The following is a 16,975-nucleotide window of genomic DNA, read 5'->3' as shown; positions in this document are numbered from 1 at the left end:
AGAAAACACTGGAAGTAAAAGAAGATGTTAAAACTCAACACAGGAAATTAAAGTCACCAAAATAAAATACATTTCTAAGATAATAAAACACTAAAATATTAAACCATTCAAATAAAATAAGATGCGATACTTATAAAATAAAATAAAATAAATAAATAAAAAAGAATAAAAGTGACTAAAATTTGAATTAGATAATAGATAAATAAATAAATAAATACAAAGTAAAAAAGAAGTTGCTGAACAAACTGAGCAAACGCTCTCATGATATCTTAATGAGGAAACACTGGAGGAAACATAAGATGTCAAAATTCAACACAGGAAGTTAAACTCACCAAAATAAAATACATTTCTAAGATAATAAAACACTAAAATATTAAACCATTAAAGAAAATTAGATGATATACTTAAAAAATAAAATAAATAAGTACATAAATAAAATAGAATAATAGTGACTAAAATTTGAACTAGATAATAAATAAATAAATACATGAAAAATATAAAAAAGTTACTGAACAAACTGAGGAAACACATGATACAGTATCTTGATGAGAAAACACTGGAAGTAAAAGAAGATGTTAAAACTCAACACAGGAAATTAAAGTCACCAAAATAAAATACATTTCTAAGATAATAAAACACTAAAATATTAAACCATTAAAAGAAAATAAGATGCGATACTTATAAAATAACATAAATAAATAAATAAATAAATAAATAAATAAAAAAGAATAAAAGTGACTAAAATTTGAATTAGATAATAGATAAATAAATAAATAAATACAAAGTAAAAAAGAAGTTGCTGAACACACTGAGGAAACACTCATGATATCTTTATGAGGAAACACTGGAGGAAACATAAGATGTTAAAATTCAACACAGGAAGTTAAACTCACCAAAATAAAATACATTTCTAAGATAATAAAACACTAAAATATTAAACCATTAAAAGAAAATAATGATATACTTAAAAAATAAAATAAATAAGTACATAAAATTAGAATAATAGTGACTAAAATTTTAACTAGATGATAAATAAATAAATAAATACATGAAAAAATATAAAAAAGTTTCTGAACAAACCGAGGAAACGCTCTCATAATACAATATCTTGATGAGAAAACACTGGAAGTAAAATGAGATGTTAAAACTCAACACAGGAAATTAAAGTCACCAAAATAAAATACATTTCTAAGATAATAAAACACTAAAATATTAAACCATTAAAAGAAAATAAGATGATATACTTAAAATAAATAAATACAAAATAAATGAAATAGAATAAAAGTGACTAAAATTTGAACTAGATAATAGATATATAAATAAAATAAATGAAAAATATAAAAAAGTTTCTGAACAAACCGAGGAAACACACATGATACAGTATCCTGATGAGGAAACACTGGAAGTAAAAGATGTTAAAACTCAACACAGGATATTAAACTCGCCACAATAAAATACATTTCTAAGATAATAAAACACTAAAATATTAAACCATTCAAATAAAATAAGATGCGATACTTATAAAATAAAATTAAATAAATAAATAAATAAATAAAAAAGAATAAAAGTGACTAAAATTTGAATTAGATAATAGATAAATAAATAACTAAATACAAAGTAAAAAAGAAGTTGCTGAACACACTGAGGAAACGCTCTCATGATATCTTTATGAGGAAACACTGGAGGAAACATAAGATGTTAAAATTCAACGCAGGAAGTTAAACTCACCAAAATAAAATACATTTCTAAGATAATAAAACACTAAAATATTAAACCATTAAAAGAAAATAAGATGATATACTTAAAAAATAAAATAAATAAGTACATAAATAAAATAGAATAATAGTGACTAAAATTTGAACTAGATAATAAATAAATAAATAAATAAATACATGAAAAATATAAAAAAGTTTCTGAACAAACCGAGGAAACGCTCTCATGATACAGTATCTTGATGAGAAAACACTGGAAGTAAAAGAAGATGTTAAAACTCAACACAGGAAATTAAACTCGCCACAATAAAATACATTTCTAAGATAATAAAACACTAAAATATTAAACCATTCAAATAAAATAAGATGCGATACTTATAAAATAAAATAAAATAAATAAATAAATAAATAAAAAAGAATAAAAGTGACTAAAATTTGAATTAGATAATAAATAAATAAATAAATACATGAAAAATATAAAAAAGTTTCTGAACAAACCGAGGAAACGCTCTCATAATACAATATCTTGATGAGAAAACACTGGAAGTAAAATGAGATGTTAAAACTCAACACAGGAAATTAAAGTCACCAAAGTAAAATACATCTCTAAGATAATAAAACACTAAAATATTAAACCATTAAAAGAAAATAAGATGCTATACTTAGAATAAACAAAAAAATTAAATACATAAATAAATGAAATAGAATAAAAGTGACTAAAATTTGAACTAGATAATAGATATATAAATAAAATAAATGAAAAATATAAAAAAGTTTCTGAACAAACCGAGGAAACACACATGATACAGTATCCTAATGAGGAAACACTGGAAGTAAAAGAAGATGTTAAAACTCAACACAGGAAATTAAAGTCACCAAAATAAAATACATTTCTACCATAATAAAACACTAAAATATTAAACCATTCAAATAAAATAAGATGCGATCCTTATAAAATAAAATAAAATAAATAAATAAATAAAAAAGAATAAAAGTGACTAAAATTTGAATTAGATAATAGATAAATAAACAAATAAATACAAAGTAAAAAAGAAGTTGCTGAACACATTGAGGAAATGCTCTCATGATATCTTTATGAGGAAACACTGGAGGAAACATAAGATGCCAAAATTCAACACAGGAAGTTAAACTCACCAAAATAAAATACATTTCTAAGATAATAAAACACTAAAATATTAAACCATTAAAAGAAAATAAGATGATATACTTAAAAAATAAAATAAATAAGTACATAAATAAAATAGAATAATAGTGACTAAAATTTGAACTAGATAATAAATAAATAAATACATGAAAAATATAAAAAAGTTTCTGAACAAACTGAGGAAACACACATGATACAGTATCTTGATGAGAAAACACTGGAAGTAAAAGAAGATGTCAAAACTCAACACAGGAAATTAAAGTCACCAAAATAAAATACATTTCTAAAATAATAAAACACACAAATATTAAACTATTAAAAGAAAATAAGATGATTTACTTAAAATAAATAAATACAAAATAAATGAAATAGAATAAAAGTGACTAAAATTTGAACTAGATAATAGATATATAAATAAAATAAATGAAAAATATAAAAAAGTTTCTGAACAAACCGAGGAAACACACATGATACAGTATCCTGATGAGGAAACACTGGAAGTAAAATAAGATGTTAAAACTCAACACAGGAAATTAAAGTCACCAAAATAAAATACATTTCTACCATAATAAACACTAAAATATTAAACCATTAAAAGAAAATTAGATGCTATACTTAGAATAAACAAAAAAAAAATACATAAATAAATAAAAAAGAATAAAAGTGACTTAAATTTGAATTAGATAATAAATAAATAAATAAATAAAATAAATGAAAAATATAAAAAGTTTCTGAACAAACTGAGGAAACACACTGATGCAGTATCTTGATGAGGAAACACGTGAGGTAAAAGAAGATGTCAAAACTCAACACAGGAAATTAAAGTCACCAAAATAAAATACATTTCTAAAATAATAAAACACTAAAATATTAAACCATTAAAAGAAAATAAGATGCTATACTTAAAATAAATAAATACAAAATAAATGAAATAGAATAAAAGTGACTAAAATTTGAACTAGATAATAGATAAATAAATAAAATAAATAAAAAATACAAAAAGTTACTGAACAAACTGAGGAAACACATGATACAGCATCTTAATGAGGAAACACTGGAGGTAAAAGAAGATGTCAAAACTCAACACAGGAAATTAAAGTCACCAAAAAAAAATACATTTCTAAGATAATAAAAGACTAAAATATTAAACCATTAGAAGAAAATAAGATGATATACTTAAAATAAATTAAAAAAATTTGAATAGAATAAAATTGACTAAAATTTGAACTAGATAATAAATAAATGAATGAATGAATGAATGAATAAACAAATAAATAAATAAATAAAGTAAGGTGAAATAAAACTGTTAAGAATAAAACTGTTTAAAGCAAGATTAAAAAGGTCGGTCTTGAGTTTGCTTTTTGCTCTTGCACTCTTCTTCTGCAGTTTTTTTTGCTCGTCTGTCTTAAAATATGTAAATCTTCTCCCACATTTCTTTCACTTTATCAGCGCAGAACTTCCAGAGATTTAAGGATCTGAATTTCATTTAGAATTTGCTTTTAATCAACCTGCTTTATCTGGGATTATGTTTTCCGGAGCAGGTATAATAAAGGGATTATCCCGGGGCTTAGTTAGCTCTCGTCTGGTCCAGGTCATGATCTGGTGAGTCCATGATTTAAGGTAAACTTTTGCTTCTAATCCGGCTTGTATCGTACTGTACTGGAGGAAAATCAAAGACATGACACAGAACTTACACGGGCTGAGTTTGATGAAGTCTGGTAAGCTAGCCGATAGACGCGGAGGCTGCACAGTAACCTTGGAAACAGAAAAATCTATGCATCTAAAAACAGCTGTGCTGACAAAAATACATCCTAGTGTTCCATTTGAAAAAGTCTTTCCACATCAGTTCCAGATAACAGTCAAATCAGCACTAAGCAAACACTGGAGACGATTGTCAGCGAGTGCCTGCTGTTAAACTCTTTTTAATATAATACTGTGTGTCGCTTTTGTGTGACATCCAAAACTCTGCACGACAAAACAAAGCCTGAAGAGCTCCATGTAATTTTAGATAAGAGAGCCAGTGAAAGCAAATGGAGAAATAACTTCCAGCGTGTTTATCTTCTTCTGGCAGCCTCACAGAAAATCTGTCGACCGACAAAATGACAGAAAACACGGCAAACAATGCAGCCGGCACCGGAGCCTCTCTGATGAATGCAAAGCTGATGTTATGAGTCTATATGGAGCGATAGCAGGGTTAGCTTCTGAGGTCTGTGATGCATCAACATGAGAACTACAGACAAGGTGAGCAGGACCTTGATGTAAAGTGAAGGGGTCTTTTCCCATTTGCATTACTACCTTTTCACTATACATTACCCCTCTCATTACCAAGCTGTCACCTCAAGATGTAGACACAAAGTATTGATTCAAAGATGGATTCTAGTCCGCCTACTTCAGGGACAAATTATGAGTCTGAACATTTCAATTCCTGGTTGAGTTAAACATCAACCTTCTTATTTGTTCTAATTCACATTAAACTGATTAAAGGTAATGTAAGACAAGGTGAGCAGGACTCAGAGATGGTTGGGGTCCAGTAGCTCCTCAGGCTGCTCTCACATCTGTGCCCGCTAACTGTCATTATTTCCCCACTCTGAAGACCAGCCTGAGACGGGTCCACACTAACGTTTTTATCACAGTGTCAACAGGCAGAGGGAGAACATGATTACTTTATGTGGCCTGAATTAATATTATGTGTGATCAGGTTGTTCCTGGTGTTGCTTTTGTTGTTGAGAATTCTATTCTGTTAATTGGCTTTGATCAATCGGAATCGTTCTCTTCTGCTTTGATCCATTCCGTTTCATTCCATTCCGTTCTAATGTTTTTACCACAGTGTCAACAGGCAGTGGGGGGATGTGATGGACTACTTTATGTGGATGAAATTAACATGACTGGTGTGATCAGGTTGTTCCAAGTGTTGATTTTAATTTTAATTTCTAAGTTATATTTTTGGGCTTTTTCGCCTTTATGGACAGGACCGCTTGAGAGAGACAGGAAATGTTGGGAGTAGAGAGTGGGGGAAGACTTGCAGTAAATGGTCGACCGGCCGGGAGTCTAACCTGCGACCTCTGCGACGAGGACTATAGCCTCTATACGTGGGGCGCTTAGACCGCTAGGCCACCAGCGTCACCTAGAGTTAGGGGTGCAACGGATCAAAAAACTCACGGTTCGGATCAGATCACGGTTTTGAGTCACGGATCGGATCATTTTTCGGATCAGCAAAAAAAAAAGAAGACAAGACAAATATAACTTTGTCCCTCCATTTATTTTGTAAAACACTTTGCCCATTAAATAAAAACAACATTCAACTCAAAATGTACTGCATGTGCAAAGCACCCTATCTGTGGGCCGTCCTGCCTCATTCACTGCATTTCATGGCATGGCAAGTGAAGGAGCAGAGGAACTTCTAAAATTTCACTCCATTCTTCTTTCAATCTCTGATTTTCACCGTCCACTTTTCTTTGAGCTGCAAACTGTGAACACACCGTTTGATTCTAGGGTCCTACAGCTGGCAAAGTGCCAACATGCGAACTGCTCCATAAACGAAAGTGAAAGTTAAAAATTGTACTCGCAGCAGTGGACTCTAAGTGACCCAGTAACAGCCTGTCTGCGTATCGTTGACATGGAGACAAGTCCCAGTAAACACGCGGTGACCCGACCAAAACACAGAGTGAAGGGATAACAGTTCGGGGGCCACAAATAGACGGCCGGATGCGGCCCGCGGGCTGTGTATTGACGGCCTCTGGTCTACTGGGTGCGCAACGGAATTTCATAACGTGGCTCAAGCACATTCAGCATTCACTGTATTTCACAGGGAAACCCAAAATGCTCCCACACATGTGACTTACAAGATGCAGGAGGTTTTTCAAGTCCCTCTGCTCCCTCACTTACCACAACTACCGCTGCGCTTGACGAGTGAGAGTGGATTGAACATGCGGTCATCACGCGAACACGCGCAACTTTTTTCATCAATCGATCCGCGGACTACGTCCGTGCCGAACCGTGGAGAGGCATCCGAACGGATCACGGATCAACGGTGATCCGTTGCACCACTACCTAGAGTTGCTTCTTTGTTGAGAATTCTACTCTGTTGTTATTTGGCTTTTGATGAATCAGAATTGTTCTGTTCCATTCTGTTCCATTCTACGTTTTTACCACAGTGTCAACAGGCAGAGGGGGGATGAGCCTGACTACTTTATGTGGATTAAATTGATATGACGTGTGTGATCAGGTTGTTCCTGGTGTCACTTTTGTTGTTGAGAATTCTACTCTGTTGTTATTTGGCTTTGATCAATCGAAATCATTCCATTCCATTCCGTTCCGTCGCATTGCGTTCCATTGTAACGGTTTTACCACAGTATCAACAGGCAGGGGGAATGAGGCGGACTACTTTCTGTGGATTGATATGATATGACGTACGATCAGTTTTTTCCTGGTGTTGCTTTTGTTATTGAAAATTCTCTTCTATTGTTATTTGGCTTCGATGAATCAGAATAGTTCTGTTCCATTCCGCTTAGTCGCATTCCGTTCCATCAACATCTTAAAAGACAGATCCATTCTTGTTCCATCACAGAAATAGAGCTGTTACTCTCCTGTTGTCCAATTTGTCGGCTGTAAGTAAACCCAGGTTCTACACCTGGTCTGGGATTTGTTTATTGACATCAAAAACAACGCATTGGGACTCCTTAAACTCTGCAGAATGACGTTTAATCAATAGACCTCTGTCAGTTAAATATGAAGCATTAGCCAGTTTGAAATATCTGCAGCTAAATGAGTGCATGAATCACATCACAGGGTGCTATCATTATAAATGTAGCTTTTTTAATATTAAAATATGATAAACTGAATACCTCATACTGAGAGTAATAAGGTGGAGATGTGTTAATGTTCTGGTTGGACAGACGACGGTGAGGGAAGTTGTTGCTATACTGTGAGAGTGTGACAGCTTTAGGGTGTAGCATTAAGTGGAGATGAGATCATAGCTCTGTTTGAGACTCAGCTGTTGGTGTGTGTGTGTCTGTATGTGTATGTGTGTGTGTGTGTCTGCCTACCTCACTGTCTCCGCCTCACATGCTGCTGAGTCACCCTGCCCGGTGTACAGATGAGGTCTGAGGCTCATAGTTCTGCACTGCCGCTGCAGCCGCTGCAGATAAGCTTATTTTATGGTGATTTCTGCTGCATGAACGAGACTCATTGACCAGAGGGAGCTTAGACTGCAAATCTGGAGACACTTTATAGAGTCTTAGAATTAACCTTTGTTAATAATGAGGGTTATCTTTGCTTTGTAGCAACCAATTTGTAGAGAAATGTTTTAATGTGTTGGACATCTGCTCCACTACACCATTTAAACCATCGTATTTTGGACTTTCTTAGATCGAGTTCCTTCCTTAGATGTCTCCAGACAAAATGATATACTAGAGGATCTTCTTTTATTTTTTGCAGGTTTAAGAACTTGTGTTTTTGAAGGCACTCAAAGACATTTAACATCTGAACTTTCATTTAATATCTCAATGAAATAAGTTGTGATGTGTTTGTGGTTCCACTGTTTGCCTCAATCAAGTGTCTAGAAACTTTGGTGCTTGTTGTTTGCCTTATTAACTCCTTCCCTCTTTGTCTCTTGTGTTTGCAGATGTACCACTCCGACCATGCCGTTGACTTCCCCGACCTCTCCTTCCAAGTCCCCGGCAGCCCTGCAGAACTAAACCCATCAAACACAGTCTGAACACAGTCTTCTACTTACCTAACTTCCCTTTCAACCGCACAGAGCCTTCCTCTGCTCCAGTCCCTCTTCCTGGACCATGGATAGCCCTCCCAAGCTGTCAGGAGAGACCCTGATCGTTCATCACATCCCCCTGGTGCACTGCCAGGTGTCAGGTGGGCGGAAGGGCGGTTGCGGGAGCTCCCTGAAGAAGGGCAACCCATTTAGCCAACCGGAGAACCTGGGCTTGAGTCGCACCACTTCGCTTCCCGAGAGAGACGTGCTCCAGAGAGAGGCGCTGCTCTACAGCAGCCTGATCCAGACTTCCAGCGGCCCCTGGTCCTCCAAAAACAGAGGAAGAGAGAGGAAGGGTGGGGGGAAGGGAGGCAGCACCGGGAGTGATGATTCATCATTTACCTCGAGCAACTCTGAGGACCAGCTCATCACTGCTCACACGTTACCCCGAACCAAGCCCAGGAACAGGAATCCTCTACGTCACAATCCATTCCTGCTGAATACTGAAGACGACGAGGAAGAAGAGGAAGAGGATGACGATGGGGACAACCTCAGCGGTTACCTTGAAGACTCTTCTTTTCACCTCCACAGTGACACCAACTTGACCCTGGACGACGGGATTGCTCCTTTCCATCTACATGACCTCAGCTTTGCTTCTGAACCTTTTCTTCTGCACAGCTCGGTGAGCGGAAGCCACCGGAACTCCCTGAGGGCGGTAGCTTCAGACCTCTCGAACCACCTTGAGGACCTGGACATCCGAGGCTTGGACAACCAGCGCCGCCACGGCAGCAGCGGCTCAAACATGTCCATGGATTGTGGAGAGCAGGACTGGGGTGATGACGATGAAGATGAAGATCACCCTATGAGGTGTGGGCGAAGCAGCAAGACCGGCTCCTACTCGTCCAGCTCCTCCACACAGCACTGCTCCTGCTGTGCGCTCTCTCAGAACTACCCCCAGCACTTCTCCGAGCCTTTCTCAGAGTGCCAGCAGGGCTACGGCAGCGACTCCTCGTGTAACAGCTCGGACGGTGTGCTCGTGAGTTTCAGCGCAATCTACAACAAGATGAACAACGGCATCCCGGAGAAGCCTCCTGTCTCTGGGCACACAAACCTAAACAGCTCCACCGACCACTCCTGCACCTCGTCTGTCTCTGACCCACATGGACACCCACAGGACACGACCAGAGGAGCTTTCTACTTGGACCTCCACACCTCCCCAACTGAACCTCCGCTGTTACAGCAACAGCCGCTCTGCATCGACGGCACATTCCCTCAAATCCGAGAACCACACCTCTCCACGTCATCCACCTGCTCCTGCGCTGTGGAACACCAAGGGGTTCTTGACCTCGATGCCAACTGCAACTCCTTCCACCCTCCACACTCTGGCTCATCTGGAGACCTGGCCTCCTGTCTGCAGAGTCAGGCTCGCCTGGTTGTCGCCACCCAGAACTATTACAAACTGGTGACCTGCGACCTTTCATCCCAGTCTTCCCCGAGTCCTGCAGGCTCCTCAGTCAACAGCTGCTCTGACGAACACAGCAAAGGAAGCCCGACCCCGACACAGCCCAGCCAGTACTTTCTATTCAGGCAGCAAGCTGATGAGGAGGGCGTAGAAGAAGAGGAGGAAGATAGAGAATCACCAAGGGTGAGTGGAGAATCTTACCTCACTTGTTTAAAAATTGTATGTATATAAAGAGAGGCCAATCCTTGAAGAGCCTTGATGGCAATACAAGAGTTCTTCAGGTGAGATTTCAACAAGGCAGCCAGGAAGAAGCAACGGTAAGCACTACTGCTCTTAATATAAGGATGCATGCACTGCCGGTGCAATCAAAATGCTGCTAGTGGACACAGGCCCTTATACCATCAAACACAGGTATGCAGCTGAGACGCAGTAATGCAAGGTAGTAATACATTTTCAGCATGCCACTGATAGGATGGCAGCCAGTGAGGAGCAACAGTAAATGGATGCATTCTCAATTTAAGGTCAAAGCACTGCTGTGGCAAAAAATGCTGCTAGTTGACACAGGCCCTTATTTATACCATCAAACACAGTCACAGAGTCAGGTCATAGTAATGCAAGATTTTCTCAGTTTAAATTCCAACATGGCAGCCAGTGAGAAGCAGCAGTAAGCGGACATGCTCTCATTTCGAGGTTGCGCGCGCTCCTGGTGCAAAAAAAGCTGTTAGTGGACACAGGCCCTTAACGTAACAAACACAGCCATGCAGCCGAGTCACAGTAATGCAAGGTAGTAATGCAAGAGTTCTTCAGGTGAGATTCCAACATGGCAGCCAGTGAGAAGAAACAGTTAACGGTCGTGCTCTTAATTTGAGTTTGCACACTGTTGCTGTTAGTGGACACAGGCTCTTAAATACCATCAAATACAGATGTTTGTCCGAGTCATTGTAATGCAAGAGTTCTTTAGAAGAGATTCCAACATGGCAGCCATTGAGAAGCAACAGCAACAGTGGTACCCACAATTTAGGTTTGTGTGCACTCCCGGTGCAAAAATAATGCAGTAAGTGGACATAGGCCCTAATTTATACCATCAAACACATGCATGCAGTCAAGTCACAGTAATGCACGAGTTCTCCAGGTGAGATTCCAACATGGCAGCCAGTGAGAAGCAGCAGTAAGCGGTCATGCTTTTAAGTTAATGTTGTGCACACTACCAGTGCAAAAAATGCTGCTAGTGGAAACAGTCCCTTATTTATACCATCACTTGTTTATAGTAATTCAAGATAGCAGTGCACAAGTTCTCCAGGTGAGATTCCAACATAGCAGCTAGTGATAATCAACAGGAAGTGCTGTTGCTCTTAATTTAAGGTTGCGCACACTGCCGAAAAATAAATATGTGGTCAGTGGACACAGGCCCTTATTTATACCACCAAACACAGGCATGCAGCCAAGTCATAGAAGTGTTTGACTCTTCAAGGAGCAAACAACTGAAGCTGCCTGAGAACATCTGCTAAATAGCTGTTAGTATTAATTTTATTTACACTCGAAATGTAATTTTTGAATAAATCAAGGATGTATCACCCTGTTCTGACCGCATGCATACATCGACACCTTGCAGTTCCCATTCATTTACATACATCACTCTGGCCACTTTTGGAAATGCTGTTATTGTTATAAGCCAGTTTAGCTCAGCTGTCCCTCCTTTTCTCTCACTTTCTTTGATTTCCTCTCTAGTATTTCTAAATCTTGACATAAACAGCTCGTTTTGGCTAGAGGTCCAGTTAAAGGCAAATTTATCAAGCAGAGAAAGAAGTGTTTAGGTCAGATTGCATCAGACTTGGCTAATGGGGGGTTAATGTATGAATACATAAGGCGTTAAGAGCCCACAAGTGTTAAGCTGAAGGTCATGTGACAGTGTCAGTAAAACTGACTCTGGAGTTAGTCTGACTCGGGCTTAATTTAGTTCCCAGCCACTGTCTGGGGATGTCTGAAGTCTGGGATTATTGAAGCAGTAATGTTAAGCTGAAGGCTATAACTGTGAGTCAGTAACTGTGAGTGCCACTGTGTCAAAGATAATCTGCTGTGAAGGAAGTTTAGCCTTTTGGTTTGTTGGGATTTTGCTCGCCACATGAAAACTGTGGTTTCATCTAACACAGAGAGTCTTGTCTTCCTTTTCTCTCCATCCAGCGTGATGATGATGTCGACGGAGAGGAAGAAGAAGAAGAAGAAGAGGAGGAGGAGGAAGAGGAGAATCAGCAAGAAGCTGGTGGAGCTGAAGCCGCTCCTGCCGTGATCGAAGGCCAGGTGTACGTCAACGTCTCCCCTCCTGTGGTCACCCGCGCCGTCATCGGCGGCGGTGGCGTGACCTCATCAGGAGGCCGTCCCCGCTCTCGCAGCTACGACCGCAACCTGGACCAGTCTCCGTCTCCTCGCCTCGGGTCTCTGGAGCGGATGCTGAGCTGCCCCGTGCGTCTCAGCGAGAACGCCGCCCCGACCCCGCCTCCTCCTCCGCGAGTCACTTCCTTCGCGGAGATCGCGAGGAGCAAACGGAGGAACGGATGCACGGGGGGGTCGCCGTCGCAGAAAGCGGCCGCAGACCCCTTCTCCTCCACTTACTCCACCCACTCCCACTCCTCTGTGGAATTCTCTCCGATCCTGGAGCAGCATGTGGAGAGCGACTGTCACAGCCTGTCACCTGTTCCCTTCACCAGGTGCTACAGTCAGGGCAGCATCGAGAGACACCTGGAGGGGGCGAGGGAGACCAGATCCAAGGCTGAAGGTACGCAGATTTTACTACATTTACTTTATTCATCAGAGCATCACATCCCCACCGAGACGTTCTTGTCTGTAGTGTGACCCACCAGGCTGTGTCAAGACCCTTCTATATTTATACCTTTAGGCTGATGTTAAAGGTGTCAATAAGCAGTTTCTTAAATTAGCATGAATCCATCGATCTGTGTCCGTCCACACGATGAATCATAGACTCTATCTGAAATCTGTATCCTGTCGATTTCAGGTAGGAACACCCAAAGCTCACCTTGCTTTATTAAATACTCTGCTCTAAATATGGACACTCGGTCGAAACGAGTGATTGAGACGATAAATTCACAAGAAACATTTGAAGTATAGGATCATTTTCTGACACACCAACATAAATCGGACTTCTGGAACTTCTGCTGGCGAGGCCTGAGGCTTCTGCAGAGCTGATGCTACCTTGATGAACACTGCAAGAGGCGCCTGGACGGTCGGCGTTGTGTGAAATCCCATGGCGCCTCAGTAGGTGGTTGGATAGATTTGTGGTGTTGCTGTGGTAACTTTACTTGACCTTTACATATCATACGAACAGCGAGCGACTTATTTAGAACATCTCCGTCTTTGCAAAAGCCACAGTGTTTCCTCACACTGGACCGCAATGGTTGCTTGATCATTTCTCGCTCGCCATGTTTTGTTGTCTGCTGGCGCGTGGTGATGACGTCACAGACAGGCAGCCTGAATGTGAAGTGCTGGACTCCAACGGCAACAGCTTCTACGACTCGTCTCATCACTATCATCTCTCTCTCTTACTCCCCTCTATCTGTCTTTGCAGACCCAACTCAGTCGAGGCATGATGGCTGTCTAACATGAGTCTGGTTCTGCCTGAGGTTTCTGCCTGTTAAAAGGAAGTTTTTCCTCACCACTGTAACTAGCTAAATACTGCGATGTGCAATGCTCATGATGGATTAAGGTGGGGTCAGACTGAGTCTTACCCTGTCTTGAAGTTGGGTCTCTGTTCATGATTTTCGAATTTCTAAATGGATGAGGGAACGTCACCTACAGCTCAGCCTGTCCAAGACTGATCTTATTATCACTCCAGCCAGTCCCACTATGGACCCACAGATCAATATCCAGGTTGGATCACAAAACCTCATGCCCACTAAGTCTGCCCGAAATCTGGGTGTCATGATCGATGACCAGCTAACCTTCAAGGTTCATGTTGCCTCGATTGCTCGGTCCTGCCGTTTTTCCCTCTATAACATCAAGAGGATCAGACCCTACCTGACAGAACACGCAACACAGCTCCTGGTTCAAGCTCTTGTAATGTCACGCATTGACTACTGCAACTCTCTACTGGCAGGCCTCCCTGCATTCACAGTTAAACCTCTGCAAATGATCCAGAACGCAGCAGCAGCACGTCTGGTCTTCAACAAGCCTAAGACAGCTCATGTCACTCCCCTGCTCATTTCACTACACTGGCTTCCAGTTGCAGCTCGCATCAGATACAAAACTCTAATCATGGCTTACAAAGCAGTAACCAAAACCGCTCCAATTTGCCTGGAACCCCTCATCCAGGTCTACTGCCCTTCTTGTCCGCTATGCTCAGCCTCTGAAAAGCGCCTAGTGCTTCCAGCACACAAGGCCTTAAAATCAAAATCACTAGCTGGACTCTTCTCTTCTGTTGCTCCTAAATGGTGGAATGAATTGGCCAACTCCATTCGATCTGCAGAGTCCCTCTCTACTTTCAAAAGACAGCTAAAGACCCAGCTCTTTAGGAAGCACTATGCACTTAGCTAGACTGTTCTCCACTGTTGTCCCCAGTGGCAGATCATGTCGTCCAGCTACAGCTGACTCACACTGTCCTGCTCTACTCTGGGAATCTGTGTTCAGGTCTGGAGTGACCCAGCACTTGGTACTTTGGTCATTATTGTGGTGATGTTAATTGTTGATGATGATAATGGAAGGTCTTTCTTCCATTTGTTGTTGCTTCATTGTAGATGTTCCTTATTGGAGTGGTCTAGACCTCCTATGTTTGTAAAAGCGTCTTGAGATAACGTTTGTTGTGATTTGGCGCTATACAAATAAAGATTGATTGATTGAATTGAGTAACGTTTAACGTCTTTATCATTAAAAGTGAAAATAAAAACACATCCATATAAAGTCTGCCGTGCTTAAATCCAATGTGTTATTTCCTAGTATGGATACAATCAATTTATTACCTTTTAAAACGATGTTAGATCAATATATGTCGTCCAGAAGGCCAACTTACCGATCACAGATCAATGTAGTGGGATCATAGGAATATATATCGATACATGGATGTATTAGATGACTCGTTACACCCCTATATCTATTAGTATTTAACATTTTGGACCTGCTGTATTTTTGTAAACTGAACCTGCCACCTCTGATCTCTGCAGAGTGTATCCTTGTATGGTCGTTGAATATATGTTCCTGGGGTTGGTCGACTGAAATCTAGAATCAAATATTGAGCAGGAAATGAAAACACACATTCAGAGTGGAGCAGCTGTTTCTCCTTTTACAGGTCAACACTGCACACACACTTTATTCCTACAGGCAGCACACCTTCATGTATGAAATCAGAACATTGAAGAGACAGAGTTAACGCCCTGTGTGTGTGAACATGTCTAGTTTAGACCTCCTTAATGTGTGTGTGAGACAGTACCGGCGTGTGTAGATGTGCTTCAAACAGAGTGACGCAGTGTGTGTATCCTCAGCTTCAGAGGGAGCGAGGAGCTGATATGGGACGAACGTGCTCTGAATAACAATCAGGTCAGAGAGCCGATAGAGGTGCAAGAAGCCCCCGCTGAGCTCGGCATCGGCATATTGAGCTGTGGGTTTGCATATCTGTATCTGTGTGTGTGAGTGTGAGAGTGTGTGTGTGCTCTGCTCGTTCCTAAAACAAGTGAAGGTCAGAGATAGTTGCAGACGCTGGAACACGATGACGGATAATGCTGTGTCACATTGTTCTCAGCTGAACATTTACTGGCTGCCGTGTCATCAGAGCATGCCGGACTTCAGCTGTGCTCATAGTTTGATAATCGCAGCGACAAGAAGTGATGAACGGAGTCATAACACAGCGACATGTTTCTCTCTCCCTGTCGCATGTCGTCTTATTCTGCAGCCGAGCTCAAAACTGAAGAAATAATCATCAAGCTTCTTTGTTATAAAGGATCCATTGTCTGAATTCAGTTCCTTTCATGTCATATCGAACCCAGATTAGTTGCCCTGCAGGAATCACTTGAGTCTAAGCACCATAGACTGTTTCTGAAGGACCTTTTGAAGCCTCATTAAAAAAGATGACATTTTCAATCACTTCATCTTCCTCTGACCTTCACCTTCAACGTCCTGACTCAGGCCGGGGAGAGCGAGGATCCCCTGGCTGCGTCCGTATCAGGGAGGTAGATCATTCCTTTCCATCACTTATCTGAAAAGACTTCTCATGAAGACAAACGGTCCACGCCGGCTTATGTAAGCTCAGAACAGACACCACCATCAGGGCATGAAGCTCAGTCTGAGCTGCCCGCTGTGTGTGTGTGTGTGTCTGCTTAGATAAACACACACACACACACACATAAACAGGGAGTGTTTGGAATTCCTCTGGAGTAAGACCAGGACAGTAATAAGTGAGTGCAGCAGGAGAGGAATGTCCCATAAAGCTCCAGCTGTCCCTTTTTACACTTTCATACCGACTGATGGTTCAACAGTCACTTCATCAGAACAGATCTCTTTTATTTGAATACCATATTACAGGAATATCTCAATCCATACCTCTAGAGCAGGTGTTGGTGTTATATTCTTGGTTTCATAATAAGAACATTTGATCTATTTTTAACTTAAAGCTGCTGTGAGGAGCTTTTGTTTTGTATCGATTCTGGCGCCCCCTTGTGGACAAAGTGATACCTCTTATCTCTTGTCTTATACATGCAAAAGTAGTGTTTTCAACAGAAGCGTCCTCATGTTGTCTTAAACAGTCAACTTTATCAGGCAATGTGATTCTTTTCCATGAAAACAGTCAAATAAAGGCTGTTTCTGAAGTGAGATGTCCATCATCTGGTCTGACACCTACCCCCTCAGGGCGGTTTCAGGCATTAGAAATGACAACAGAGAAGGTGTCAGTGTTGTTGCTGATGGTCTTGTTTGCTATTGAAGACATAAAG

General features: G+C 40.0%; 1 protein-coding gene across 2 annotated transcripts in view; it reads left to right on the top strand.

Annotated features, from left to right (window-relative positions):
- rusc2 (RUN and SH3 domain containing 2) overlaps window positions 1–16,975 on the top strand; it is a 63,594-nt gene that overhangs the window by 28,940 nt on the left and 17,679 nt on the right. For both annotated transcript variants that reach the window (XR_004632382.1, XM_034691665.1), the window contains exons 2-3: window positions 8,501–10,229; window positions 12,228–12,819. Coding sequence is in view for 1 of the 2 variants with exons in the window: in XM_034691665.1 (XP_034547556.1) it covers window positions 8,670–10,229; window positions 12,228–12,819 (2,152 nt within the window). In the remaining variant the exon portion in view is untranslated. The remainder of the gene's footprint in view (window positions 1–8,500; window positions 10,230–12,227; window positions 12,820–16,975) is intronic.

Source organism: Notolabrus celidotus, chromosome 9, assembly GCF_009762535.1.
Source record: "Notolabrus celidotus isolate fNotCel1 chromosome 9, fNotCel1.pri, whole genome shotgun sequence".
NCBI classification, from domain to species: Eukaryota; Metazoa; Chordata; class Actinopteri; order Labriformes; family Labridae; genus Notolabrus; species Notolabrus celidotus.
Note: the sequence above shows the minus strand (reverse complement) of the source record. Positions and strands in the feature narration are given on the sequence as shown.